This window comes from Amblyomma maculatum, chromosome 2 (assembly GCF_055883805.1).
Source record: "Amblyomma maculatum isolate TAMU_Amacu chromosome 2, ASM5588380v1, whole genome shotgun sequence".
Classification (NCBI taxonomy): domain Eukaryota; kingdom Metazoa; phylum Arthropoda; class Arachnida; order Ixodida; family Ixodidae; genus Amblyomma; species Amblyomma maculatum.
In genome coordinates, this window is record NC_139345.1 from 143,972,598 (window position 1) to 143,999,854 (window position 27,257).

At 47.6% G+C, this 27,257-nt stretch overlaps 2 protein-coding genes across 2 annotated transcripts in view; one reads left to right on the plus strand and one right to left on the minus strand.

Annotated features, from left to right (window-relative positions):
- Positions 1 to 1,184: 1,184 nt before the first annotated feature.
- LOC146200110 (solute carrier family 22 member 4-like) lies at positions 1,185 to 2,855 on the plus strand. The gene has a single exon (XM_084592271.1). It carries the CDS (start codon positions 1,185 to 1,187, stop codon positions 2,853 to 2,855), a length of 1,671 nt encoding a protein of 556 aa, XP_084448397.1.
- A 9,770-nt stretch (positions 2,856 to 12,625) lies between these two features.
- LOC146200111 (uncharacterized) overlaps positions 12,626 to 27,257 on the minus strand; it is a 32,852-nt gene continuing 18,220 nt past the window's right edge. The window contains exon 7 of the mRNA XM_084592272.1: positions 12,626 to 12,700. Coding sequence (XP_084448398.1) covers positions 12,626 to 12,700 — 75 coding nt within the window. The remainder of the gene's footprint in view (positions 12,701 to 27,257) is intronic.

Below are 27,257 nucleotides of genomic sequence, written 5' to 3' on the forward strand. Positions count from 1 at the left end.
CTCCCAAATAATTTCCTGGCCCCATTAGAAGCTCACGACAATGTAGTGCCGCAGGTAAAAATTGCGAGAGGTCTTTTCAAACATTTTATTTTGTTTTTGCTCCATACTTATGAACTTGTGTCGCTGTGTCAGCACGTGAAATGAAGTGCGCTGGATATATTTTATGCTGTTGGACGAAAGATTCCGACAGTGGCAGTCCTACGTGCGCGTAGTGGCAGGCACTGAGCTGGTTTGCTCACTAGCTGTATTTTAAAAACACCTGAAATTTTATAAGGACGCTTGTTAAGGACCATTCCAGTTAATTAGGGCAATAGTTTCTGCGTCGTGGTACTTTGCTAGTGTCCTGGCGCGACATTCAGCTGCTTTATTGGATCCTACAATATGTTGGCCTGTTAATTACCTATGGTCTTCGTTATGGTTATTCCCTTTCATATGAAAATTAGCCTGCAAGTGCAGCGCAGCAGCTCCTGAATTACATGGCGTCCAGAGATGCGCTTGATGATGAAAAAAATCATTTCAACTCCCTGGATGGTAAGCGACAACGCTTCGTATATTACTTTCTTCAATGTTGTTCTTGAGCGGCGGTGGTCGGGTGTTTCGCTGGAGGCAAAACGAAGAGAGGTCTGTGTGCGGTGCAATGCCAGTGCACGTTAAGGAACCCCAGGTACCAAGTGGTCGAAATTACTCCGTAGCCCTCCACTACGGCTCCTCTTGCTCTCTTTCCAATTTCACTCCACCTTCCTCTCTCCTTCTACGGCGCGGTTCAGGTGTCTACAGAAAAAAATGTGACAGATACTGCACCTTACCTTTTCTGTGAACCAAATATTATTAATAATAAACAGTTTTCCCTTTCATCTATAGTGCTAAGACGGTGAAAGCCCCGAAAATATCTTAAATATCTTAATAACATTGATCTAGTTACTTTATTTCGGCTAAAGCTGTACTGGTGAAAAAAGGCGGATAAGACAATTTTCGCACTCCTGTTAAAGACTGACGGTCACGCTTCTGTTACAGTTTCACTGCATTAATAATATCACAAAAGAAAAGGGCGAAGATTGAGGGGCACGAAGAAGTAGAAGAAAGCTCTGTGTCAAACATATTGCTCCGTTCGTGCTCCGGACCCTATTTAAACACGGTGGTAAAGCCGCAGGGTAATAATCCGCCACTCGGAGACATTATATGCAATGCATCTCTTCGCCATTGCCCCTTTGGAGTCCAAGGACTTGCTAACCAGCGAGTCCTTTGATTGTAATGAAGCCTTCGGACATGGACTCTACCAGAACCGACTGATGCTCATCTGTGCTGTCGCTGCTTTCGTGGCGAGCTCTCACTCCTTTGTGTTTTCACTGATCTCGGGAGATGTGGAATTCCGATGCAAGCAATCATTGCAGTCCAATTTTTCATTGAGTGACCCAAAAGATGCCGTGATCTCTTTACCGGGAAACCGAACCTCAGACCCATGCCATATCTACGACGAGGATTCGAACCAACAGAACAGCTCGACTGTAGCACCGTGCCAAGAGTGGGAATACGATGAAGAGTTGGCGAAGACCACAGTCGTCAGTGAGTGGAATATGGTCTGCCAAAGACGACCGCTCATCGTGCTCATGGTTATGATTCAAACCATTGGTGCTGCCATGTTTGCACTGATAGCAGGAGCCATCGCTGACTATGCCGGGAGGAAGCCTGTCCTCCTCCTATCACTCGCGATCCTCTTCGTATCCAGCATAGGAAGCTGCCTTTCCAGGAGCTACATTGGGCACGCCACAGCCAAGTTTTTCACCTCTGGCAGCTCCACAGTTGCCATGGAGATGACTGGCGTGGCACTATTCGAGGCTACCATCCACGACCATCGGCCTCTTCACATTGTCGTCGCGGGGGTACTGGGACTCGTGTTGGGCGACCTTTGGCACGTCGCCATGACCCCCGTGAAGATGGTCTGGGAGGTCAAGCAAGCACTTTTCATCTTGCCAAACGTATTCTTGCTCCCAGCTGTCTTCGTTTTCTGTGAGTCACCGCGCTTTCTCATCGCAAATTCAGAGTTTGAGAGGTCGGAGGCTGCTATGCTGACAGCAGCGAAGATGAACCACTTTCCCTTACCAGTCACGGCGTGCCTTGTGGACAAGCTGAACAAAAATGCGAAGAAAAATGCTCGGCGCCAGAAAGCTATCATTCAAGAACTGTTCGGCGACTTCCCCATCCGATTGCGCATGGTCATTATGTGTGCCTGCTCTTTCTCCGGTACCTTCGCTACGTACGTCGTCTTCTTTTTGGCGCCGGCGCCGAATATTCCTTGGGTTTCGTTATTTTCTCTCCTTGCCAACGTATCCGGCTACGCAATGATGCACCTGTTCATCATGAAATTCTCCATGCTCACAGTAATCATGGCATGGTTCGTGGTGCTGTTTGGCCTCCAATGCCTTCTCAGCTTCACTGTCACGTATCCATCGGCAATCATCAATGATGTATTGATATTGCTCGACATAGGCTTATACTACACCGGTGGCTACGTTTTCTTTGTCTATGTCTTGGAGCTGTTCCCGACTGCTCTGAGGGCCGGCGCCGCCGGCTTGACGTTTGCGTTTGGACGCGTGGGAGCCCTCTGCGCCTCCAGCGCCCTTTTTCTCAAGAGCACCGGTCGCCAGGACGTGGCGTTCGCCATTGCCGCCTGTCTAGTTTTCACCTCCTGGATCACTCTGCGCGGCCTGCCACCGGACACAGCGGTCGAGTGCGCTAAGGGCGGTGCTGGTAGTGACACAGCCGAGAGCAAGGTCTCCTTCTCCATCAATCACATGAAGAACACACTGAAGTCACGTCTCAGGCGTGCCGGCAAGAACAAACGTGATGGGTCCTGAGCGCCATGTCGTACACCAGCGTTCACACCCGGCGCCGTTATGAAGGACATGAGACCTAAGCAGTTATTTTAATTAAAACTGACTCAAAATCTAAAACTACACTTTCATACTTCCTGCATTCAAAAGTAAAATGAAGCAGAACTGAGCAATTTTGGGAACAACCAGATTTTGTGGCAATGACAATGTTTCACGTTTATTGCGCTTGAATGCGTTGTGTTTCAAAACTGACGAGAGGCTGAATAGTCTAATATAAATTCAATCAATGCCGTAATAGCAAAACTTAGAGACGGATATTGTTTACTTTTTGTTTTGTTTGATTTAGAATTTATGGCCTTTAACAGCCTTATTTGATAGCGACTGTAAGAGGCACCGCAGCTCAGGGCTGTTGAAATTTCGACCCCTGTAACGTTCACTGACAACGCGAAGTACACAGGCGTACTGCCCTTCTTGGTTGAAATATGGCTGCCGTGGCCAAGAGCGAACTTGAGTATTCGTGATTAGTAATCAAGCGCACAGTTTCCTGAACCACTATGGCAGGGCGGAGAACGTTTCGTTGAAAAAGGTAGAGGAAAAGCGATTTTTAAGAGCCCTAATTAATAAGAACGCCTACGGCTTTGCGCAACCCGGCCAACTGGTTTTCCAGTTGAGCAGACGCTAGCCAGGCACTTCATGATAGGAGAAGGATTTTATGGAGGTACGTAGAAGCTATTTCTTGCTAAGGGCACTGGGAAGGAATGCCGCAGGCTGGGATATGTGGCAGAGGCAACTGCGGTATTATGAAGAGAACCAGTCAAAAAGCACAAGGATATGATGTGAGACGTAATCCACTACATCTGGTCTTAATGCGCGTCTCTCCTCTTGTACATTTTGACTGTTTCTCCTCTTCATATTTACCAACTGTTCCAGAATTCTACTCTTTTGAAGCTAAGGCAGGAGGGCTCAGAAGGACGTGGATACTTGGGGAGTCTGTAGCAGCAGTAAGAAGAGTACGTGTATAGTCTATTTCTCTGTGAGGATGGGAATTTGCGCGATATATGGAGCATTTACAGCGAGCAGTTAGATTTGCACACAACAGGCGAGGCCAGTAGTAGTGCCGCCATATGCCACCATTTCGAGCATCTCAGCCGCGAAATGCTGCTGCACTGCTTGTGTCGCATGTAGAGCGTTTTATACAGATAGCTATTAAGGGAAAAGTGTCCGGTGATTAATGAACTTGGTCCAAGAAGTAACGAAACGTTGTTAAAAGCTTTGGAAACAGTTATAACGAATAAGCAAATTCCGGACAGCTGGCGGCAGAGTTAAATGAATTTGATTTATAAAGGGAAAGGAGAAAGGATGCACTTAAAATCCTACAGGCCGATTACCATAACATCTGTCAGATACAGGTTGGCCATGGAGGCCGTGAAATTAAAGATGCAAGCATGAATAGAAAGTAACAAGATGCTCGGAGAACTTGAGAACGGCTTTAGAAATGGTAGGCGCTTAGGTGATAGCCTGTTCGTGCTTGCCCAATGCAGCGAAATATCTAGAGTGGAAAATAGACCTTTGTATTTGGATTTCCTGGACATAAACGGGGCGTACGACAACGTAAACAGGGAACTCCTATAGAAAATATTAAAAGAAGTTATCGGTTATGGGATAACAGAGTTCCTATAGGAAATATACCTGGATAACAAAGTAGAAATTTCATGGGAAGGGATAAGAAGTACGGAAGCTGTCAAGGTGGGCAAAGGATTAAGACAAAGTTGTCCTCTATCACCGCTGCTGTTCATGCCTTATATGATAAATTTTGAACAGAGGATACAAGAAAGTAACCTAGGTTTTATCCTGTCATGTAGATTAGGAGGAAAGGCGGTAGAGCAGCGCCTCCCTTGTTTATTGTATGCAGACGATATTGCGCTGCTAGCAGAGAGTCAGGAAGAATTGCAAACTCTAGTTAAGTATTGCAGAGACGAAGGGGGCGCTCTAGGCTTCAGTTTTAGCGCAGTTAAGTCGGGTCTGATGATTTTCAACGGCTCAACTGATCAGGGTCTTAAAATGCAATGCCATGAAATACCCAGAGTAGCAGAATATAAATATCTCGGGGTATGGGTAAACGAAAGATTGGTATACATTGAAAAGCTAGAGCAATCACCTAAGGCAAAAGGGCGACTAAATGCCCGAATAATGAAGCATATGGCATTGTGGGGAAGCAAGAGGTATAAGGTTTTGAGGGGTATTTGGGTAAAAATTATGGTGTCCGGGCTTACTTTCGGAAATGCGGTTTTGCGCCTAAAATCAAAGGTACAGTCGACATTAGAAATAAATCAGAGAGCCGTCGGACGATTAGCGCTGGGTGCCCACGGCAAAACTACAAATGAAGCGGTACAGGGAGTTATGGGCTGGGCATCTTTCGAAGTACGGGAATCTCAAAGTAAAATATTATATAAGGAACGCCTAAAGAAATTGGATAGTAACAGATGGGCAGCTAAAGTATTTAAATACTTATACCTAAAAGCGTTGACTCACAATGAAGGAAAAGAACTAGGAAACTAACCAGTAAGTATGCTGCTGACAAGAACGAAGAAATAAAGAGCGTTAAGCAACAGGTAAAAAACACACAAGATAAAAATTGGATAAATTCGATGGAAAAGAGAGTGTGGAATTATACCGAAAGTGGAAAAGGCAGATCAGGAAGGAAGCTTTCTTTGATAACTATAGAGGCAGTGCCTTACTTTTTGAAGCTAGATTAGGGTGCTTTAGAACACGCAGCTGCAAAAAGAAATTCAGCAATGAAGATGACGCATATGCAGTATGTGGTAACTCCACTGAAACAATTGACCATATTATACTCGAATGTAATGGTATCCATCAGGAAGTCAATACACACGCAGTCACTGAAGCTCTGGGGTTTAGAGATACCAGCTTTCGGGTGAATGAACCTGTGATGGAAGCTGGAAAAAAACGATTGAAAGATTGGTGGCTTAAAAGCAAAAAAGTGGCATAATGTTAGCAATTTAGAAACAAAAATTCAACAAATAGAATGATAGTATAGTTAACCGATCTCAAATAATAATTAAGATATATAGGGGGAAAAATGAGCATGATAGCAACTGCTAACACCCCGTTTCAAAGGGGACGCTCCTGTATTCCATCCATCCATCATCCATGGACTAGGGCACGGTTATGGAGGAAGGAAAATGGACACGGTGGACTAGGGTGCCTCGATACCAGTGTCGCCGTTCAGGGTGGTGACACCATTTGGCATACCCAGCACCGCAGCTTTCTCCGCGCTCGCCATCTTGGGGCAAGTCGCTTCGTGCCGTTGCTGCGGAGTGTCTGAAGCGGTTGTGCTGTGCGCTGGGTGCTGGGCGATTATACTGTGTTCCGTCGCGAAAACTAGCATGCCAGGCTGTTCTGTTTCATTTCGTGCTGGCTCGGCAAAAAGAAAAAAAAGGAGCCAGATGTTTTCGTTTTCCACGGGATGAGAGACGCAAACATGTATGGGAGGCGAAGGTGAAACGTGTAGACTGGACGGCGAATGACAACGCGAGGATTTGCGAGGTAAGCCAGAATACCTGTGCTGCTTTTATGCATCCGTGAAATTTCTTTTGAGCGAATAGGTGCATTTCGATTGTGTAAGAAGATCTAGCGCTGACACAGACCACTAGAAATATGACAAACACACGCACACAAGCGCTTGCCTATGTGCGCGTGTCGTCTTTCCTGTGGTCTGTGTATGTTTATACTGTTACGTTTCGCCACCGACAAGTGTGACAGCTGACGCGGCCACCGCATAGCAACAGGCAGAACAGCGAGCGGAACGGCCATTTCGGCGCCGTCCATCAGCCGCCCAACGCTTTCACCCGCGGGCAAGTCTCGGCGTGATCTTGCCACGCGCCAAATGTGTGTGCGTGCGTGTGTGTGCAAACGTTGGCCAAGCCCAGAGCTCGCGGGAGAGTGCGTCGCCCTCTCCCGTCTGCAGGAGGTGGAGGAGATGCGGTCGGGCCACCTACGATTGAGTCTTCTCGTGTCGGGACATGCAGGGCTCTCCCTTTCCCGGTGAACTGGCAAGCCTATAAAAAGCAGCGGCAGACTCCGCTGCGACCCTGATGGGGTTGGTACAGGTGGGTCACCGCCTCTTGCGGCGGGGGCCAGCCTGGCGCAGAATTTTTATCTGTTCTATTGCACACGCCACCGCTGGTGGTGGACGACGGCTGTTGTTGCGGCGCGCGTCTTTCTTTCCCTCTTCCTTTTCTTTCTTCTCTATATTCTCCTCTATCTGCACGAGGCAGCGGAGGTGGCTCAGCTACAGAGCCAGTAGCAGGCCCGTGCATTTTCTTTTCCTTCTTCCTACAGCCACAACAACAACAACAACGCTGCGACAGAGTAGGTCTCCCCTGATAGGGCTGGGGCAGATAGGTCACCGCCGCTTGCGACGGTGGCTTGCCCAAGCTGGCCTTCCACCGAATTTTTATCTGTTGTAGGCCGTCATTGCACCCGCCACCGCTTCGGTGGTGGACGACGGCTGTTGTTGCGGTGCGCGTCTTTCTTTCCCTCTTCCTTTTCTTTCTTCTCTAATTTCTTTTCTTTCTTCTCTAATTTCTCTTATCTCTGCGCCCCGCCGGGGTGGTGCAGTGGTAAGACGCCCGACTACTGTGCCGGAGTACCCGGGTTCGAACCCGACCTCGGCGGCTGCGTTTCGATGGAGGCGAAACGAAGAGGCGTCGTGTGCTGTGCGCTGTCAGCGCACGTTAAAGATCCCCAGGTGGTCGAAGTTACTCCGTAGCCCTCCACTACGGCTCCTCTTTCTCTCTTTCCACTTTTACTCCCATCTTCCTCCCTTCCCTTACGGCGCGGTTGCGGTGTCCACAGAAATCAAGTGAGACAGTTACCGCGCCTTTCCCTTCCTATAAATAAATCAGTTAAATCAGTTATCTCTGCACGAGGCAGCGGAGGTGCCCCGCCAGGGTGGTGCAATTGTAAGACGCCCGACTACTGTGGCGGAGTACCCGGGTTGGAACCCGACCTCGGCGGCTGCGTTTCGATGGAGACGAAACGAAGAGGCGTCCGTGTACTGTGCGATGTCAGCGCACGTTAAATATCCCCAGTTGGTTGAACATACTCAGAAGCCCTCCACTACGGCTCCTCTTTCTCTCTTTCCACTTTTACTCCCACCTTCCTCCCTTCCATTACGGCGCGGTTGAGTGTCCACAGAAAAAAAGTGAGACAGCTACCGCGCCTTTCCCTTCCTATAAATCAATCAATCAGGCAGCGGAGGTGGCTCAGCTACAGAGCCAGTAGTAGGCCCGTGCATTTTCTTTTCCTTCTTCCTACATCCACAACAACAACAACATAATAATAATATATAATAATTGGTTCACTGGAAGGCAAAGTCTCAGTATCTGTTACACTTGCTATGTGGAAGCCTCAACCGCGCCGTAAGGGAAGGGGTGAAGGTGGGAGTGAAAGTGGAAAGAAAACCCCCACAAATCAACCACACCAACCAATCAGCTTTCGCCTTTTACGCATGGGATAATGAGATAATCCGGTTGATGAGGATGATCTGGTCGCTTCGAGCGCCGCCTCAAGAGCTTTTCTTGCACTAAGTGCTCCCGCTGGAGGAAACGCGTTCCAATGGCAAATATGGAGGAAGGGATCTCAGCGTGAGCGAGGCGCTCCGTTGGTGCTCCAGCCGAGCGCTCGCGATCTGCCATTGGAGTTCAACGTTACAGAGATTCATGTCTGCCTCCATTTCGTCGCATCTGCTGAAGAAGTTTTCGCACAATTTGATTGCGCAGCTTTCAATTTTTTTGTTATGCCTCGGGATACGTCTTATAAGATTTTTGTTGTACTTCTGCTTTTTCTGCCTACGTTCCATGCTTTGTTTAGCGTCCCACATGTTGTGGCTGTAGGAAGAAAGAAAAGAAAATGCACGAGCCTGCTACTGGCTGTGTAGCTGAGCCACCTCCGCTATCTCGTGCAGGCAGAAGAGAAAATAGAGAAGAAAAAAAAAAAAGAAGAGGGAGAGAAAGACGCGCCGTCCCTCATGTGGAGCAGTCGGCTATCCGCTATAACAGGAGCATCGTCTCCTACCAGCGTCTTGGTCACCACCTCATTCCTCAATGTTTACAGCATACGTTTTAATGACGCGGTTGTCCTGGTTTCTCAAAATTGATCCCATTCCGTCATGGCCGGTTGGCGCGCCCCGCGAGTCTTTTGCCTTCTTTGAGGACCGGAATGACAATGCAATGGTCACCGCCGAAATTTTCCTCCGAATTTCGCCAGTGTAAACCCTGTAAGATTTTGGAAATGTCAGGTCTGGGGATGTGTGTAACTCGTCCTCGTTGGCTGATGGGATCCGTATGGAAGGTGAGACCAAGCTCGTGCGTGTCCTCCCATAGGTGCCTGCCTTTCGTATTCAGTATAGAGTAGCCCCATTCTTGATGTCTGGCGTTAAAGGCAGCAACAATCAACGACAGGTTATTCCCGGCCACCTTGGTGGCTTTGCGCGACAGGGCCCCTAAATCTAATTTTCAAACGGACGCCTCTCCGTTTTGCCTCCATCGAAATGCAGCCGCCGGCGGTCGGGTTCGAGCCCGGGTACTCTGCCTAGAACGCCGGTGAACTTTGATGCGTTCAGCGAAACGCTGGTTTAGTTCGATGCAACGCTCGGTCGCCTGCAGCTAAAGCTTTTACTCCACATTCGGTTCAGCAGCGTTGGAACCCTCAATTTTTTTCCTACCCTAAAGTGATTAATATCGGTGTTCTCAGGGTTCCATTCTTGGGGTATCACGTTTCCTGTTACACGTAAATGATCTTACTAACTTCCTTGATTGTTCTATCCGTATTTTATATGATGACACAATTCTAAGCTCTGATAAATGTTTAGATATTTTGATTAACAACCTTATTAATTACGCATTTAAAATTACTGATTGATGTCGTACAAATTTGGTTCGCAATATTGCATTAAATCAAGTTTTTTTTTTTTGCGTCCCGGCAGAAACAGATCCATAGCCTCCCATATTATCCTTAACACTATTGTCATCACAGCAGTTGACCGAACTGCCCCAAAAGCCGGCCTCATCATCATCATCACCATCATCAGCCTGATTATACCCACTGCAGGGCGAAGGCCTCTCCCATATTTCTCCACTTAACCCGGTTCTGTGCTAGCTGCATCCACTTGACCCCTGCGAACTTCTTAATCTCATCCGCCCACCTAACTTTCTGCCGCCCCCTGCTACGCTTTCCTTCCCTTGAAATCCAGTTTGTTACCCTCAGCGACCATCGGTTATCCTCTCTTCGCACTACATGTCCTGCCCATGTCCATTTCTTCTTCTTAATTTCCACTAGAATGTCGGTAACTTGAGTTATTTCTCTGACCCAATCTGCACGCTTCCTATCTCTTAATGTTACCCTTACCATTTTTCGTTCCATAGCCCTCTGGGTTGTCCTCAACTTAAGTAGAACTTTCTTGGTTAGCCTCCACGTTTCAGCCCCATAGGTGAGTACAGGCAAGACGCAACTGTTGTATATTTTCCTCTTGAGCGATACCGGTAAGCTGCTAGTCATAATCTGCGAGTGCTTGCCAAATGCGCTCCATCCCAATCTTATTCTTCTTGTTATTTCCTTTTCATGGTCTGGATCTGCGGTTACTACCTGTCCTAAGTAGACATATTCGCCTACTACTTCCAGTATTTCGCTACCTAATGTAAACTGCTGTTCCTTCCCGAGGCTGTTGAACATTACCTTAGTCTTCTGCATATTGATTTTCAAGCCTACCTTTCTACTTTTTCTGTCTAGGTCATCAATCATTATTTGCAGTTCATCCCCCGAGTTGCTTATCAAAGCAATGTCATCAGCAAATCGCAGATTACTGAGGTATTCTCCATCTACCCTTATCCCTAACTGCTCCCATTCCAAGTCTCTGAATACTTCCTCTAAACAAGCTGTGAATAGTACTAGGGAGATTGTGTCTCCTTGCCTAACACCTTTCTTTATGGGAATTTTGTTACTTTCTTTATGCAGAACTATGGTTGCTGTGCAGCCACTATATATATCTTCCAGCACTTTCACGTACGGCTCGTCTACCCCCTGATTTCGCAATGCCTGCATCAAAGCCGGCCTCACACAACGTCAAACTAACGCATAAGGTTGAGGTCCGATTTTCAGACCTCACTCAACATATTTTCAGATGGTAGCCAACCTCCCCTCACTCTGTTAGGTTGAGGCCATTTTGAGGTAGTGGTCGACGACATGGGGTTGCCCACCTCTGGTGTCTAGCACTATGTCCTGACCAGGCGTTTTGTTTACTTTGTGAATTTTTGAGCTAGCTGCTGTGCGGTCTGTTTCGCTGTTTCACAACGACGCTCTTGCATAGGTGCTTGCCCGTTAACAGTACAGGGGAGGGGCTGCATGTTATGAGTTCTCCAACATCCATGACGAAAGAGACTAACTTCGGCACCAGAAAATTTCGATAGGAGCAGTAATTTAAATTGAGGCGGAACGCCATAGGTTACCTTATTATGACTGGCTTTGCTGAAAAATTTCTTCATTTCTAAGAATTAGCCTAGTTATTAGAATTTCATTGCTTCCACGTTATCGCAGTTAAGGAAGCCTTGGGCAGGAATAAGGTCACAAACACTTCAATGATAAATGCAAAGCAGTTAAAAAGAATAAGGCGAACGGTCATATCGACTGGTAAAATGCTCCTCAATAGTGAATTTGGCTCCTGACTTGATAAGACTGCATCTGACCAGCGATAGTGTTACTACACTACCATTGTTCATCTGCGGTTACGAAGGGTACAGTAAAAGCAGAGCTTATTTAGGGCGTCTCTTATCAACGCGTAATAGGGAGCAAGATCCCAGTATCGTTTCTGAATGATTACTGAACGCTATGTATAGGGCGCAAACTTTGTAGTGCAACATGAGTATTGCTATATAATTTACTAATTTTTCTAGTTTTCTCGCGAAGGCGATCAAGAATCAGTACTGTCGAACTGTAGATCCAGTCGGATCGTTCCTTGCTTTAAAATGCCCTTCATTACCCAACTTCACTTCTTTGGCACGGCCGAAGATTATTAATCTTTGTTATAAGGCAAGTCATGGTCATTTGCCCTCGAAAACTGCATCCCACTGAAGGTTCAGAGCATGCAGAATACTCCATAGCGTCTGTATATTGTCAGTACTAACGAAATAAAACTACTTCGCAAGTTTTGAATAAAAAAAAAATGTTATTCGCGCAAAAAGCGGCCTTCGCTCGAAGCCGATTTGACACGTACACGTTCAGAGTGCCTGGCGGGCGTAACTCTTCCAGTGAACTTGCCGCAGAATTGGCCTTCCTGATAATCAACGCGTTTTAGCAAGACTTTTACGCAGTCGAGGGCTTGCAAGTTAAGTAGTTGCAACCAGGTTCACAGGATCGTTTCCTGGCCCTACCGATTAAAGGCGCATTTCTGCGGTTGGGACGACTTCCCATACGGCGACTCGTTCAAAATAAGGTCATTATATAAGTTATCACTGCAAAATGACAGCCGGAATGCGCCGCCACACATAATCTCTAATAATATTATCTTAAAGGAAGACCATAAGATGCGAGTAATGATTAATCCCTTGTGCGCAATTCCCAATGAGGTTTTATTTTTTTAAGCCACCGGTTTATTAGCAACAAAAAACAATTGAGTCTGACGATACGTGCAACGGTGCAGGCAAGAAGATGTTTGCTGCAGTCGTAAATGCCGACATGTCGCTTGAGGATGGTGTCCGCAGCACGCGGACGTTGTCTCAGAAGGAGTCACGATAGCCAGGATATGCCGTGTACAGGCTGTAAGTTTGGTATACGCTGCCCAGAATGGATAACTGCAAGACAGGTAAAAAAAAAAAAAAAAAGGACGCGACGCGGCACATTTTCAGAGCAGCTAATAAGCTTCTGCATCAGCGTGTAGGCAATGCGCCGGGCTTTATTTATCTAGAACAACATTATATTACAGAAAATAGTAAGCACGGCATCATATCACGTCACACTGAAATGTTCCTCCAGTGAAACTTGGGCCTGCGTCAAGAAGCAACGCGAAATCGCATGGTATACGTGCTTCCTGAAACGCTGCCGCTGACAAATGGCGAGAATGGGCGGCACCATGTGCACGCGGAGGAAGAGCGGGCTGTTCTACTTACTGTGCATGCGGTTTGTGGCATTGTGTGCCACCAGCCTTCGCGGCACTGCTTCGCAAAGCGCGACAGCCGGGGGTTCGCATGTTCCCTATAACAATGTACTTTCTGTACTATACGTATAGGCAAGAACCGAACGCATTTCACATTACTTGCGATGCACCAACCGTTATAGCGATCTTTTAAGGGGACCAAAACCAATAAATTTGTCCTGGTGTGGTGGTCGCTTCAAATTTGACAAAAATTTCGGCGACATTTCTGGTCCGCCTTAAGAGTATGATACGACAGCGCTATAGGCTCCCATTTTTCCACTCTCCTTGGGGATCGTCGTACGCCTATGTACGTTTGCTACTCGCCCAATAAGTGATCTGTTAATTTGTTAATTACCTCGTTCGGCTTGGTTTATGGCACTGAAAGTCCCAGAGCGACTCAGACTATGAGAGGCGCCCTCAATTACCTCACGCAACTTATCTGCACACAGTCATATGCTACCACATCATATGAACACCCGCCCCCCCCCCCCCCCTTTCCCTCCCCTCGGCAGATATATATATAAAACCCCCTTTCAAAATTTCTTTCAATACATGTATGTTTTAATGGCAGCATGAGATGTCTGCCTGGTGGTGAGCCTATGCTACTCCTGATGTAGGTTGAAGGATGAGGGTGACACAATGTGGAAGGGGGGGGGGGGGATGAATAAAAAATTATTGTCGCACACTGTCACACAGACATAATCACAAACAGATGAGTTTTAAAGGATCTCGATCAACCATTGGTCCTTGAGAAAAGTTAATAAGGCCTATGTAGCTCCTGCAGCCGAAGACCCGTCGCACCAAGGACCGAGGACATGTTCAAGGCGCAAGGTTGTGTCTTTAACGAAGCCTACATTATTACGCAGTGTCCTGCGATGTGCAGTAAACCTTTGACAGGAGGTTAGCAAGTGTTCGAAATCTTCACACACATCCCATGTTGAGCGCAGAGGGCTGCTGACTATACCTATTTTATGTAAGTAGTAGTTTGTGTACGACACGTTCAAGCGGATTCGGTGTAACGGCGACATCTGTTCAACTTGTGAGTAATACACAAGTGGGATCTATTTGGTATAGTGGTCGGTATTGATGGTTCGGGTCACACCGCAGAGAGCTCTGTAATCGCCATGATTCAGCGGCTACAAGTCCTGCTGCATCTCTTTGTAAGAATAGAATTGGAATTGTCTTTGAGGAGTCTTCGTGTAGAGGGGGCATAGATATAAAACCCTGCTTTAACTATGCCGTTCGAACGTGCCTGCGTGGCCTTAAGGCAGTGTGCCCAACTCGATATCAAAGGATCCTGAATGTTTATATTCCGATCCCAAAATACGGAGCTCAAGATGGCACCTCATGTCAACTCCGCCGTCTCATGTGATTATGCTCTCATTGCGCCGATATGCCGTCGCCGTACCCAGGTATGAAAGGGAGCTTCCAAGGTCGAGTCAAATTTGTTCCGGCGCAAACTAAGCTCAAACATCTGAGTGGCGCCGTCATGCGATGCGGCAGATGACGGAACTGCAGACATGATGCGTGTGCGCCAAGGCAGATGAAGGATCAGCATTCTTTTACATCATCATCAAACTGCGCGCCAAGGTCGTGTCGATACAGATGCCGTCAGAATGATGGATCTCTTGTAAAGAGTGTATATAACATACACTGTGTCGGTTAATCGATTGGAATGCTTCATAATGTGATTGGTTGACTATTTGATTAGTGAGATGTGATTGGTGATGAGTGAATGAAACCAGGATGGTGTACACAAAGTATCTCGTGCGTGGTCGCTTAATTTCAACTCGTGCGATGACATCTTACTAATAATACTGTGACATAGCGTCGTGTGGCACTGTAACAAATGCGCGTAATAGAGCGGGGGCTTCATTTGAGGATGTCTCTTGTCGTGATGGCACTGTTCGACGACCAGGTAGAAGTCGCAAAAAGGGATGCCAAGAAGACGTAGAAGAACAATCGCTATGAGGCAGCAAGGTGCTTGAAGTAAAGGCGTTATGCGAGGTACAAACGTTAGAAACGAAAGCGAAGCATGGCAATTGTGTAGATGAAGACCAGGTGGATCTTCACGAAGCTCTCGACGATCATAAATGGTCCTTAAAGCCAAATATGATGCGCTGAAACACCAGCGTCATTTAATAATAGTCAAACAAGTGCCTGTGAAGAAAGTAGAATAAAAGTACCAACCAAGGAGGTAATCAGCGTGCACGCTATGGCTCTGCTCTTGATTTGAAGCTTAAGCGTCCTCCTAATGTTATGGTATGGGCCTGGTGCGCTGCAGCTTTGGCCGAGCATGTGGCGCCGTCTGGGAGGCGCCGCTGTAAAAGGCGGCTGTCTGGATCCGCAACCGTGGGTAGTGCCGACGCTGTGTTCCGATTTCTTTTTGGTTCCTCGTAAGAATAAAAAATAAACAGCGACTAAAACAAGGGCCTGTACTTACTTAGTCATTTCGAATCTCATACCGCACCCATTGCTTTTCGTTTCGGCTGCGCATTTCCCACTTTTCTTTTTTTTTTTTTTTTTTTTGTACACTACTTGACGCTAGGTTTCTTTCAAGCATGCACGAGCGATCACTTGTTTGTATCGAGCGCGCAGCACGCGAAAAAAAAAGAACTGTATTTTTTTTTTCTTTACTTCTGGACACAACTCGAGCTCTGAAAGTTGTAACAACTACTAAAAGTTGTAACCAGCGCTGGCAGGTCTTCGGACACAGCCTGTGTTGTAGAGAGCGCGGAGCCTTCCTGCCCAACGGGAGCTTTTTAACTTTTTTTTTTCTAACGACTTCCTAATGATAGTTTCCAGATGTTCTCGGTGCTCGCTTTTGGGAAGCATAGCCTGACGTAAAAGACGTAGAAGCACGAAATGGAGAGCGAAGCACATTGCAGGAGTGCGCGCTTGCTGACTTGACACACGTTCATGGCTCCCCGCAAAGAGAAAACGTCTTTTTAAACTAACAGCTCGATCTGCTGTTGTGCTTACGGGTGTCATAATAGTTATAAAAAAAAAAAAAAAACGTCGGGAGGCAATCGAAAATCAAGTTGTTGTTTTTTTGCGGTTTCCTTGGAAATCATACGAAAGCGATGTGTCGCATCGTTAACAGTGGCACCCGGCCTTGCAGATGCAACTGGCATCCGTGATATTGCGTGGGTTTTCCAACAACTACATAAAAAAAAAATGAATTACATATGTGGTGAAGAGACGCCGAAAGGGCCGAATAAAACTTACCTCCAAGCTGACGTCGTAGAACGCGGTTTTCATTTCGTTAGCGCATTTTCTGAAGATATCCGTGGGCCCTTCTGCACTGTGAAGTTCCCCGCGCACTCCACGCACGTGCTGGCTTCGTACAGTTTCTGACCGCGCACCAAGCAGTTATTCTTAAATCAAGTCTCAACATTCCCGATCACGCGAAATCCCCCGAACAGCACGCGCTGTGGAGCTTGCTCAGCTATGGCTGTTTTTCCGCACACTGAACCTTCACCACTTATTTCGACGCATCGAGTAGAAAATAAAAACTACGGTAGAACTGCCGAGCGCCGAAAAAGCACGTGCACGCAAGGCCCGACGCCTTAGGGTACATCTCCATATACAGCCTGCTCGTCCCGTCCTGGGGAAGACGTGATTTCTTTTTTTTTTCTTTTTTTTTTTTTTTTAAGAGCCTTTCTATTGACCAACGGAGCCCAGCTCTCGGCTGTCGCTTCTGGGGGGTCTAGCATGCCGTTTCCAAATACACTGCCCCCGACGGGAAAAGCCAGTGCTGCGCATTGCACAGTGGCTTAGTTTTTGTTTTATTTATGTCTTTACTTTCAAGGTGCCATATTGTTCGGGTTTCGAATTCCTACTTCAAAGGGGGAAAAAAAACCGTAGAGCCGCCAGCAGAAGCGCTCGCGCGCCGACGATGCGCTGTGCCCAAAGCGCCGGCGGCCTTCTCCCAGATGGCATGAATGGTTAGCGGCTTTCTTCGCTTTGTTTTTGATTTATTTTTCAACACGCACACACGGTACATGTGTCTGTTATGTACGCGTGTGACACGAGTCAGGAAATGACCGACAAAAGGTTTCTTCTCACAAGGTTTCTGCCGAGAAGAGTAGACCTCGCGTTCACTCCGCCGCCTCTCTCCGACGAGCAGACATACCACATATGGGTGCGCCGGCGGGAGGTGGCGCTACTTGTTCCGGAGCAGTGGCGCCTCCATACCAGCGCACTAGGCCCATAGATGACAGCATGCCAATGAGCATGCACGAAATAATAATGGCACAAATTGACAGATTATTGATTTAGCTCGCAGAAAAGTGCGTGCAAGCGAACAATGATACACACGGGGAGCCGGTACTTTGGAGCCATTAAAAATGTTCATCATGCCCTGAAAGACACCTGTTAAGTATCCTCCTTGCTTGCAGCTTGCGGCCTTTTCTACAGTTTGAACCAGAAGCTCGTTTTGTTTTCAGTTAAACTAGCACATTTGCGCTTAGAGTGCGATAATCAATCAATACGGGCCGACTTCACTTCGTCCCCGAGTCCCTTTATGATTGTACAAGGCCATAAAGACACAAACGGTCGTTAAGTAAAATGCGAAGCATCCTTGGTCCTATTTGCCCGTGCCCGTTACTGATTTGTCGATGATACATGGAATGTCTTCATCTTCGTCCAAAAATACACTTAACCTGTTTTGCAAAGTTTTAAAAAGGACGTTCATTGAAGCATATCTTGACACATACAGTTTGTGTCCAACACTTAACAAAAAAAGCCAGAAAAAATTAGGAGGCTGTCACAAAAGTGGCCGCATTTATATTTCATAATATGGCAATTAACCATATGTAGTATTCTAGAAGAGTTTATTGATATATTTCAGTGTATTCTGTTTGCCTCTGGTAATGTCAAGAGCACGCGTACGTGCGCGTTCTCCTCGCGGAGTAGTTTCCGCGCAGTTAGAGAAACCCCCTCGCAGTGCGCGAGCGGGGGTGTCCTCCAGCTTGTTTTGCAAAGTGGCCCCTAGCAGGGTCGAAGTTGTTGGCGTACGTGCATCCTCTTTTGGTTGTTTTGGTTGTTCCTTACGTTTTTTCATCCGCAACATGGCGGCCATGCAGTGTGGAAGTTGCGGGGCCTACGTGCCCCTTCCTGCGTGTGCACTTGTGCGTGTTGTTTCTACGGGCCCTGACTTGGGGAGGGAACTGTTGTGTGGGCGTGTCTTACGCATTGTCAACCGAAGGCTAGAAAAGAAGCCGACCCCAACCCAACGGCAGTGCGCCTCTCGCCTCCAAGCACTCCGGGCTCCCCGAACCGCCGCCGCATCGCACCACGAAGACTTCGCCCCAGGGCTCCGGAAGGACCATCGCCTTCGAGAGCTCCCCATCTGCGTCGTCTTTGTGAGTGGAGTGCCGCCGCGCTCGTCGGACAATATGCCCGTTTCCTAGTTTCTTCTGAACTTTCTCTACGCTCGTCTTATCTTGTTTTAAACATCTGTGTTCAATATGCATGTATCTTGATAGTGAGAATTTTGACTGATGTATTTGTAATTGCTAGTTTTTTTTGTATGCTACCTTAACTGTGTTGTTTTAAATGCTTGTAAATGCTTTCGTCGTATCATCCTGTGTATAATACTGAGAATATATAGTTGTTTTTCCATCATTGACTTCGTGGCTCTGTTCTCATTCGCAACGCTGAACATAACCGGCTAACGCTGGGCGTCAAAGTTCCAACTACCTTTGCCTCGGTTCGAGAAGGTGTTTCGCACCCCTTCCGGAGCCGTGACAGAGGCACTTTAGCGACTAAAGTAGTGAAAGGCTAATGCGGCGAAAGCCTCAGTGCCGCATTCTTCTACGCAGCTAGACTAATGAGTGAGTAATTATAATTAAAAATTATTTGTTTATTTTGGTCGAGTCAATTTATTAATGAATTGCTTAATCAGTCATCTATTAATAATTGATTAATAATTAATTCGTAATTGATCATTGAGTTACATATGGCCATATAAGGCACGCATTCGCGCATATGTGATGGTGCTCTGTGATTGGTCTAGACCTCTATGACGTCATCCCGCCTCGGCCTAACGCAGCCGCCGCAAAAGCGGGGCACATTTTGTCCACGACAGCAAGAGCCATTAAAGGCATTCGCCTTAAAAAAGCACTAACCATTTCTACTCCCTTCTCTCAAACAGGCCTCATAATTCACAGAGCTCCGACGACAATGCAGTAGATCCGACACACTATTTTGCAAAATAGGTCGCCCCACCCCTCCTCCCCCAAAGAACTCCAGGCATGCCGAGAGGTCCCATGCACTAAAAAATAATAAAAGCTTGTTACATATATGATGTTGTTCGGCTTACCGTGGGTACATTTTGCAGGATACTAATTGGTGTCGTAGTAGTTTTGGACGGACACGACCAAAAGTAGAGCGCATTGCCTCTATTTCTGACTATTCAGCGCCAAATTCGGCTGTCGGACAAACAGCTTTCTACTTGTTTCTGTACAATTCTGTCTTTTACCGAGCACCTTTATAAATTCATGTATCCTCTTTCAAGTAGGAAGCATATGTACGCACTGCTCTTAACGATTATTACAGTAGAAGACAGAAAGAAAGTGAGAAGCACTGGCTCCATCCATTTGCTTCACACTTCGTATGTTCTGAACAAGAAAAACAAAAACGCTAGTGATACCGCATTGCAGGCTAGAGCGCATGGGGTTCAATGGTTATTCGAGTTGACTTTTGTGAACTTATTCTATCATGGTCATCTGAATACATCGAGAGAAACATACCTCCAGGAACCATTCTGTCACTCTTCGATAACTATGAAAAAGCACTTCATCAACCCATTAGCCACATTAATGCTCATATATTTTCTTTGATCCCTTCAGCTGCTGTAAGCTAACTCAGTAGAATCATTGATAGAACATGTTAATCGCTTTCAATCTCCACCAATACCACCGTGATGAACCTATGATGCTGATGGGAGTGATGGGAGAGGAGCAGCGCAAGGCAACACAGACACAAGGCACAAGTAAAAGCAGGACCAGCATGCCTAGCACGTGTGTCTTGTGTACGTTTCCTTGAGCTGCTCCTCTTGATGATGCCTCACTGACTGGCCCAAACGAAGGTATTATTATTGTTACGGGCGAGGAAGTGCAGAAGTGAGGAAGAGAAAGTGAGGAAGGCAGTGATGCTCGCAGGAGCACTCGCTCTAGGTCCGCCGCGATTCTTAAAAATCATCTCACGGTCATCGGACATCATCTCTCTGTCCTCTGCTCTTTGTGTTAATCGGCTTGCCACCCCGTAATATTTTGGTTGGAGGTGCTGGATACTCATCATCACTTGTCATCCTGGCCCGGAGCTTCGGCGCCCTTGTCTGCTTGCACCTTCGCCAGCGGGTTCCATGGAGCGCATCGCTTGGCTGTTCCCCAGTCTGCCGGATCCGAAGCGACCTTGCTGTTCCTCAGCTGCGTCACTCGCCCCGACCACAAGACACAACGAAGGAGAAACCAATGATCCCACCGACCCCAGACGCCACCCACACGACCACAGGACACTACGAGAGACCCGGTTGACCTGATGACCCCCCTGCCGAGACGCTGACCTGAAGACCCCACCGACACAAGACGACATCACATATGAGGACATCCCTCCACCTGTGCTATGCTGTGCGTGCCTGGGTCTCGGCCATCGGATCTTGGCGACCTGTGGCCTGAAAATATCCTGGGTCCTGCTTCATCCGAGAATCACCGTGGCGGCAAGCCGTTGTGTTCTTCCTTCTTACCCATATCCTAAACCATCCACACACGTCTACCGTCATGCCATGGATCTCATCGACATCGACAAACTTCCTCGTCCACAATATGGACGATCGCTCGGTGGCCCCTTGTAATGTTACGGACAAGGAAGGAGCTTAATTATAGTGGCGCTGGCAGGACCACTCTCACTAGGCCAGCCGCGTTTCATTAAAAATCATCTCACAATCATCGGACATCATTTCTCTGTTCTGAGTTCTTTGTGTTCATCGGCTTTCGCCCCGCAGCGATATGATGCTGACTTCTCACTTTGTTTACTTCCCTGTTTAATCAGCTCTTTCGTTTCAGCGAATTTATGTCATTACCACCATGATGCCGCTGTGGTGGTGAATTGTTATTTTTCACCTCTATTTGCGGACATTTGTTTCCTTATTCCATATTTTTCATTGTATGCCCTCTTGCATGTGCCCGAGAGAGGCCTACTGTATTTGTAAATAAATAAATAAATCCATTTTGTTGTCGCTTAATAAAAAGATTTCATCTCGCCATTATCATGTTTGTTGCCGCTAAAAGCCGCACATATTGATAAGAAAATTGCACCTAAAATGAAAAGGTCCCCGCCATATGGTTCAAATTCGCGACGCCGAGCACAAAGAAATTATAGCGGTGTATATGTCTCTTTACGTGCAAAAATGCGAGAGCACAGAAAATTCCGTGCCTCATTGTGAGCTCTTTCTGCGATTCATTGCTTTTTCAGACGTCTACAACTTCACTCCTACTTTAATTAGTTTATATAGCTTTTTTATTAGTCTTGTCCTTTTACATTGCTTTTTTTATCTGTATCACATTTTTACTTTTCCTTTAGCGATGCTTTTTACGCGATGGTGTTAAAGGCACGTTCACCGAAAATTTGACATTGGACCGTTAGTGGTCGGCATCGGTGCTGGCGTTAGAATTTTCATCACTTTACTTTTTGATAGCCGGGTCCGCCTATGTTAATTTAGCATCAATATCAAATTATCACAGCTCATCTTATCTATTTTATTTAATTATCAACGTCATATAACTAACTATCACCAGCCGTGTATTATCATTAACTATCTATCTATTCTGATAGCGTTGTGTGAATACCGTTAATATTGCTGCGAAACCTTCAAAACTGTATTTGTTGTTTTTTAACAGCCGCCGGCATGCGGCCTTATCAGTGTGATTCTGGCACGCGTATCAATTCTGTATCCCGTGTTTGTTCATGCTCGTTGTCGCGATACGACGCGTTATCATTTTCTTTGTCGCGAAAGATGCGCCGAGATCTGTCTCGAAGATTCCGAGCACTTGCGTATGTTTCCACAATGTTCCAGGGTGTACTAGTAGCAGTTTGCGACGTTATCTAGATTGTTCTGAGCAGCCTTTAAATTGAGCGTTGACGAGTGTGACGGACATTCTTTGTTCGACGATCGACGAGCACGTTTGTTGCTATCGCCGCCGCCGAGTTGCTTAGTTCTTTTGCGGGCGCAAGTCAGCCCAATAAAGAGTTAATTTCAGCACCATCAAGCCTGTGCCTTTTTTTGGTGTCAACGGCCTTGTCACCACTACGTGACAATATTGACCTAAAATTCCATTCAGTAGCGTTATCAGTCTTATCTATCTTATGTCGTATCATGATTATAATTACGCTAGTTAATAATCTGTACGCAAAATTGTTACGACTTATTTCATTACCGTTAATAATCCTCTAGCAATTGCCTGGTTATCTTAGTTATTATTGTTTTTACCGTCGTTATCTCATGTACATATCTAATGGCTACGTATTCTGTCCAAGCTACCCATGCGCCAAGAAATTGTTTCCCATTGACATTTTCCCATTGGAATATCCGCGATCACCGCTTCAAACTGAATGCTGCTGCAACTTTTCCACGAGCATCACCGTTGAAAAAAAAAAAAAAAAGTGTCTCCGGGTTATCCATATTAGCTTGATGAAACGGCCATAGGTCAAAATAAATATCTGCTACTTTGCCTCTTTTATCTTTACGAATCTCCACTTTAAGGGAAAGTAGGTTATTTATCATACGACCTTGGTAATATATCGCCACAATAAAGCTTTAACATTTCATCACAGCCCCTTTAATGAATAGCGCGGGAAATTTCTTAACACCTTTACAGTGCGTGCAAACGAAGTTCAACACCATCTGCAAAAGTTTCAAGGGGCCTAGCAGCATGGTTCACGGAGAACGGAGGTACGCGCGCTGGCTCCTTTTAAAATAAGCAGAAGGCGAGAAAAAAAAAAATACTGTTCAAACATTGACAGTTCTCAAGGCAAAGCACAGGATAAAACGTAAATGAGGGAGGGGATGCGATGACAGAAACATTTGGTGCACTCACAGTGAGCATAAAAAGAAACAAGCTACAGGACTATGCAGAAAAACAAAATCAGCGTAAATTTCGGTATTGGTAGACGTGACTTTATATGGCAGCTCATTAAAAAGTGGCAAAAATAGAGGCGGGAATTTTAAAGTTATTGTGGCAAAGAGCAAGGAACAAAGCACAGGTTCGTCTTGAAATGTGGACGAGTCGAACTAGGCGAGCGTGCCTAATGTTAATGTTGCGTCTATGCTGTGGTGGAACACATCATAAGTGGTTGATGAGCAATGGGTAAAGCAGATATATATATATATTGTAAAGAAGACAAAGAACGGAAAATGCTGCGGCATCGCCATCACCATCGCTTGGCTCCGGCGCCCATCTCTCGTGCTGAAGCTGTGCCCTGCGGCTGGCAATTCGACCCTGCTCTGCCCGAATTACTGGCAGCGCTAGACGTTCAAACGAACTATTAAATCCACATCGCACTTGGTGGAGGTCAATCTGAGGTTCCCTGTACTCATCTCGCCCTGGAACTTCGCAGCAGAACGTTGACTACACCAATGACGGAGCCGACTTCATTGCACCTACCTCCGCCCGTCACCTGCACAGGTGCGATTCGTCAACGGGACCCCGCTACCTTCAGTGGAAGCAGCGATGACGACGTCGACGATTGGCTGACCACTTACGAACGGGTCAGCCGTCACAATAACTGGGACGACAACCGTAAGCTCACCAATGTCATCTTTTACTTGAGCGACGTCGCTAATCTGTGGTTTAGAAACCACGAGTCTGACTTTACTACCTGGGCGAGTTTCAAGACGAAATTTTCTGATGTCTTTGGCCGCCCCGCCGTCCGAAAACTCCGCGCGGAACAGCGTCTTCGGTCACGACTCCAGCTACCCGGTGAAACGTTCACCAGTTACATTGAGGACATTGTTGATATGTGTCGTCGCGTTGACCCGACCATGACCGAGGCCGTTAAGATACGTCATGTCCTCATAGGAATTGATGACGGCGCTTTCAACATGCTCGTCGCCAAAGGCCCCACGACGGTCAAGGAAATCTACGACCTATGTCAAAGCTACGACGAACTCCGCAAGGAGCGTGTTTTGATTCGCCAGCCTCAAGCATCACTTGCTGGACTAGCCGCGGAGAGGGAGTCATCTAGCCTCTCTGAAAACATCAAGGCTTTTGTACGTCAGGAGGTCGCACGACAACTGTCCCTGCAGCCATATGTTAAGGAGTCGTCACCAACTGGCCTTGTTCCGGAGCTTCGCCGTGCAATCCAACAGCATGTATCTGAAGTCCTCCCTAATTCTGTTCCTCAATCACCTCCGGTCGCACCCTCAATGCCGTTCCCCACGCCCACAATTTCATCGTCCGGCGTTGCGCCACTGAGCTATGCTCCAGCATTCGCGCCGGCTCCTCCCCAGGTATTGCGTCGCTCATATGCCGAAGTTACTTCAAGTCCACCTCCTGAGCCAGCATATGCCTATGCTTCGCCCCCTATGCGTTCGGCACCAACAGCGTTTGCTCCCCCCTTGCGTCAGACACCATCTCCATGGCGCACTGCAGACAACAGGCCTATTTGCTACCACTGCGGCATCCCTGGGCACACTACACGCTACTGCCGGCGCCGAATAAATATGGCCTTTGCTGCGCGGCCTGCGCCACCTTATTTGGCCCCCCAATTCCCCGTCCCATCGGGTCATCCAACAGCATCCCCTGACCCTCCGGACTTCCTGCCTCGTCGTTCGCCATCACCACGTCGCCGCTCCATTTCGCCAATGCGCCGACGACCCGCTACTCAGCCGGAAAACTAACCGCCGCAGTTCGCGAGGCACGAACTGCGTATTCGACAGAATTTCAAAGTCCTCGTCTTAATCCCGCGAATGTTACTGCTGTCATCGTTGAAGGTGTTCATACTCTTGCGCTCGTCGACACCGGTGCCGCTGTATCAGTTATCAGCCAAAAACTCTGCCGCTCCCTCCGAAAAGTGACTACGCCTCTCGAGGGACTATCGCTTCGTACCGCATCCGCTCACAGTATACAGCCGACAGCTATCTGCACTGCTCGCGTCGTCATTGCTGCAGCCTTGTACATCATCGAATTCGTCGTTCTCCCCACATGTTCTCATGACGTCATTCTCGGCTGGGATTTCCTGTCCCAGCATCATGCTATCATTGACTGCGCCAGTCCTCAAGTAGAGCTCATTGAATCGAGTGATGCACCGTCTGATGCCCTGTTCCACGAGCCGTGTCCTCGTTTTGCGACCAAACTCCTCGTAGCTCATGATACAACCATCCCACCCGGAAGCGCTGTTCTGGTTCCCCTCACTGCCTCTTTTACCACCGCCGCGACAGTCCTCTTTGTGCCCTCTAACGTTGTCTGCCGCCGCCGCCACTTACCGCTGCCGTTTGCCGTCCTTGACATGAACAACGGCGCTAGCACACTTCTGGTAGCCAATCCTCTTGCGTCTCCCGCTATGTTGATCGAAGGGGAGTGCCTTGGCCGCATCGAGCCCGTGGACCTTCTGTTCGCCTTTGATGATGTGTCATTCCCTGTTTGCCAAGTTGACGCCTTGACCCCAACTCGTGTGGCTTCCGATCCGCTACAGCGGGACCTTTTTGACCATTCTGTGGACAGCGCTCTAGAGCCGCGCCACCGCGAGCAACTTCTTGACCTTCTACACCAATTCCGCTCCTCCTTCGACATCCCGCAATCTTCCTTGGGCCGCACGACGACCATTTCCCACCTCATCGACACTGGCGCTCATCCACCTCTCCATCAGCGGCCGTATCGTGTGTCGCCGACTGAGCGCCGTGTTATTGCCCAACAAGTCGATGACATGCTCCAACGCGGAATAATTAGAGAATCCTGTAGCCCATGGTCGTCTCCTGTGGTCCTAGTTAAAAAGAAGGATGGCTCCATACGATTTTGTGTTGATTATCGCCGTCTCAACAAAATCACTCGTCGTGATGTGTACCCCCTCCCACGAATCGACGATGCCCTAGACTGCTTGCAAGGCGCAGAATTCTTTTCCTCACTCGATTTACGCTCCGGGTATTGGCAGGTGCCCATGGCAGAGGCGGATCGTCCTAAGACCGCCTTTATTACTCCAGACGGACTATACGAATTTAATGTTATGCCATTCAGACTCTGTAACGCCCCAGCCACATTTGAAAGAATGATGGACACTGTACTGCGCGGCCTGAAATGGAACATCTGTTTATGCTACCTTGATGATATCGTCGTCTTTTCAACCGACTTCCCGACCCACCTGACTCGACTTCGCCAGGTCTTCACCTGCCTAACCCGCGCCGGTCTTCAACTGAACCTCAAAAAGTGCCGCTTTGGTGCCCGCCAGCTCACAATACTCGGACATGTTGTGTGTAAAGATGGAGTTCTGCCTGATCCTGAGAAGCTGCGCGCCGTCGCTGACTTTCCGAAACCGACCACTTTGAAACAACTGCGAAGCTTCGTGGGCCTCTGCTCGTACTTTCGTCGTTTTGTTCGGAATTTCGCAACCATCATAGCCCCCCTTACACAGCTCTTGAAAGGCACCCCTAACCTCTCCTCTTGGTCGCCAGCCTGCGATGATGCATTCGCGACACTGCGCAATGTTCTAACGTCACCGCCAATCCTTCGCCATTACGACCCTACTGCACCTACAGAACTTCACACCGATGCCAGTGGTGTCGGCCTCGGCGCCGTCCTCGCCCAGCGCAAGCCTGGCTTCTCCGAATACGTTGTCGCCTACGCCAGCCGTGCTCTCACCAAAGCCGAGTCCAACTACTCCGTTACCGAAAAGGAGTGCTTAGCAATCGTGTGGGCTGTAACGAAGTTCCGCCCTTACTTATACGGCCACTCCTTCGAGGTAGTTACAGATCATCACGCTCTCTGCTGGCTCGCGTCTCTCAAGGATCCGTCTGGCCGTCTCGGGCGCTGGGCTCTCAGGCTTCAGGAATACGACATCCGTGTAGTGTATCGCTCTGGCCGCAAGCACTCTGACGCCGACGCTCTTTCTCGGTCACCGGTGTGCTCGCCTAACTCATCGTCCCCTCCTCAAACACTCTTGTCAGCACTCACCATTGAGGATATGCCTTTCGAGCAACGACAAGATCCTTGGGTTTCTAA

Excerpts from the sequence above, each read along its gene's own strand:
- LOC146200110 (XM_084592271.1), top strand. The coding sequence starts at position 1,185 with ATGCATCTCTTCGCCATTGCCCCTTTGGAGTCCAAGGACTTGCTAACC.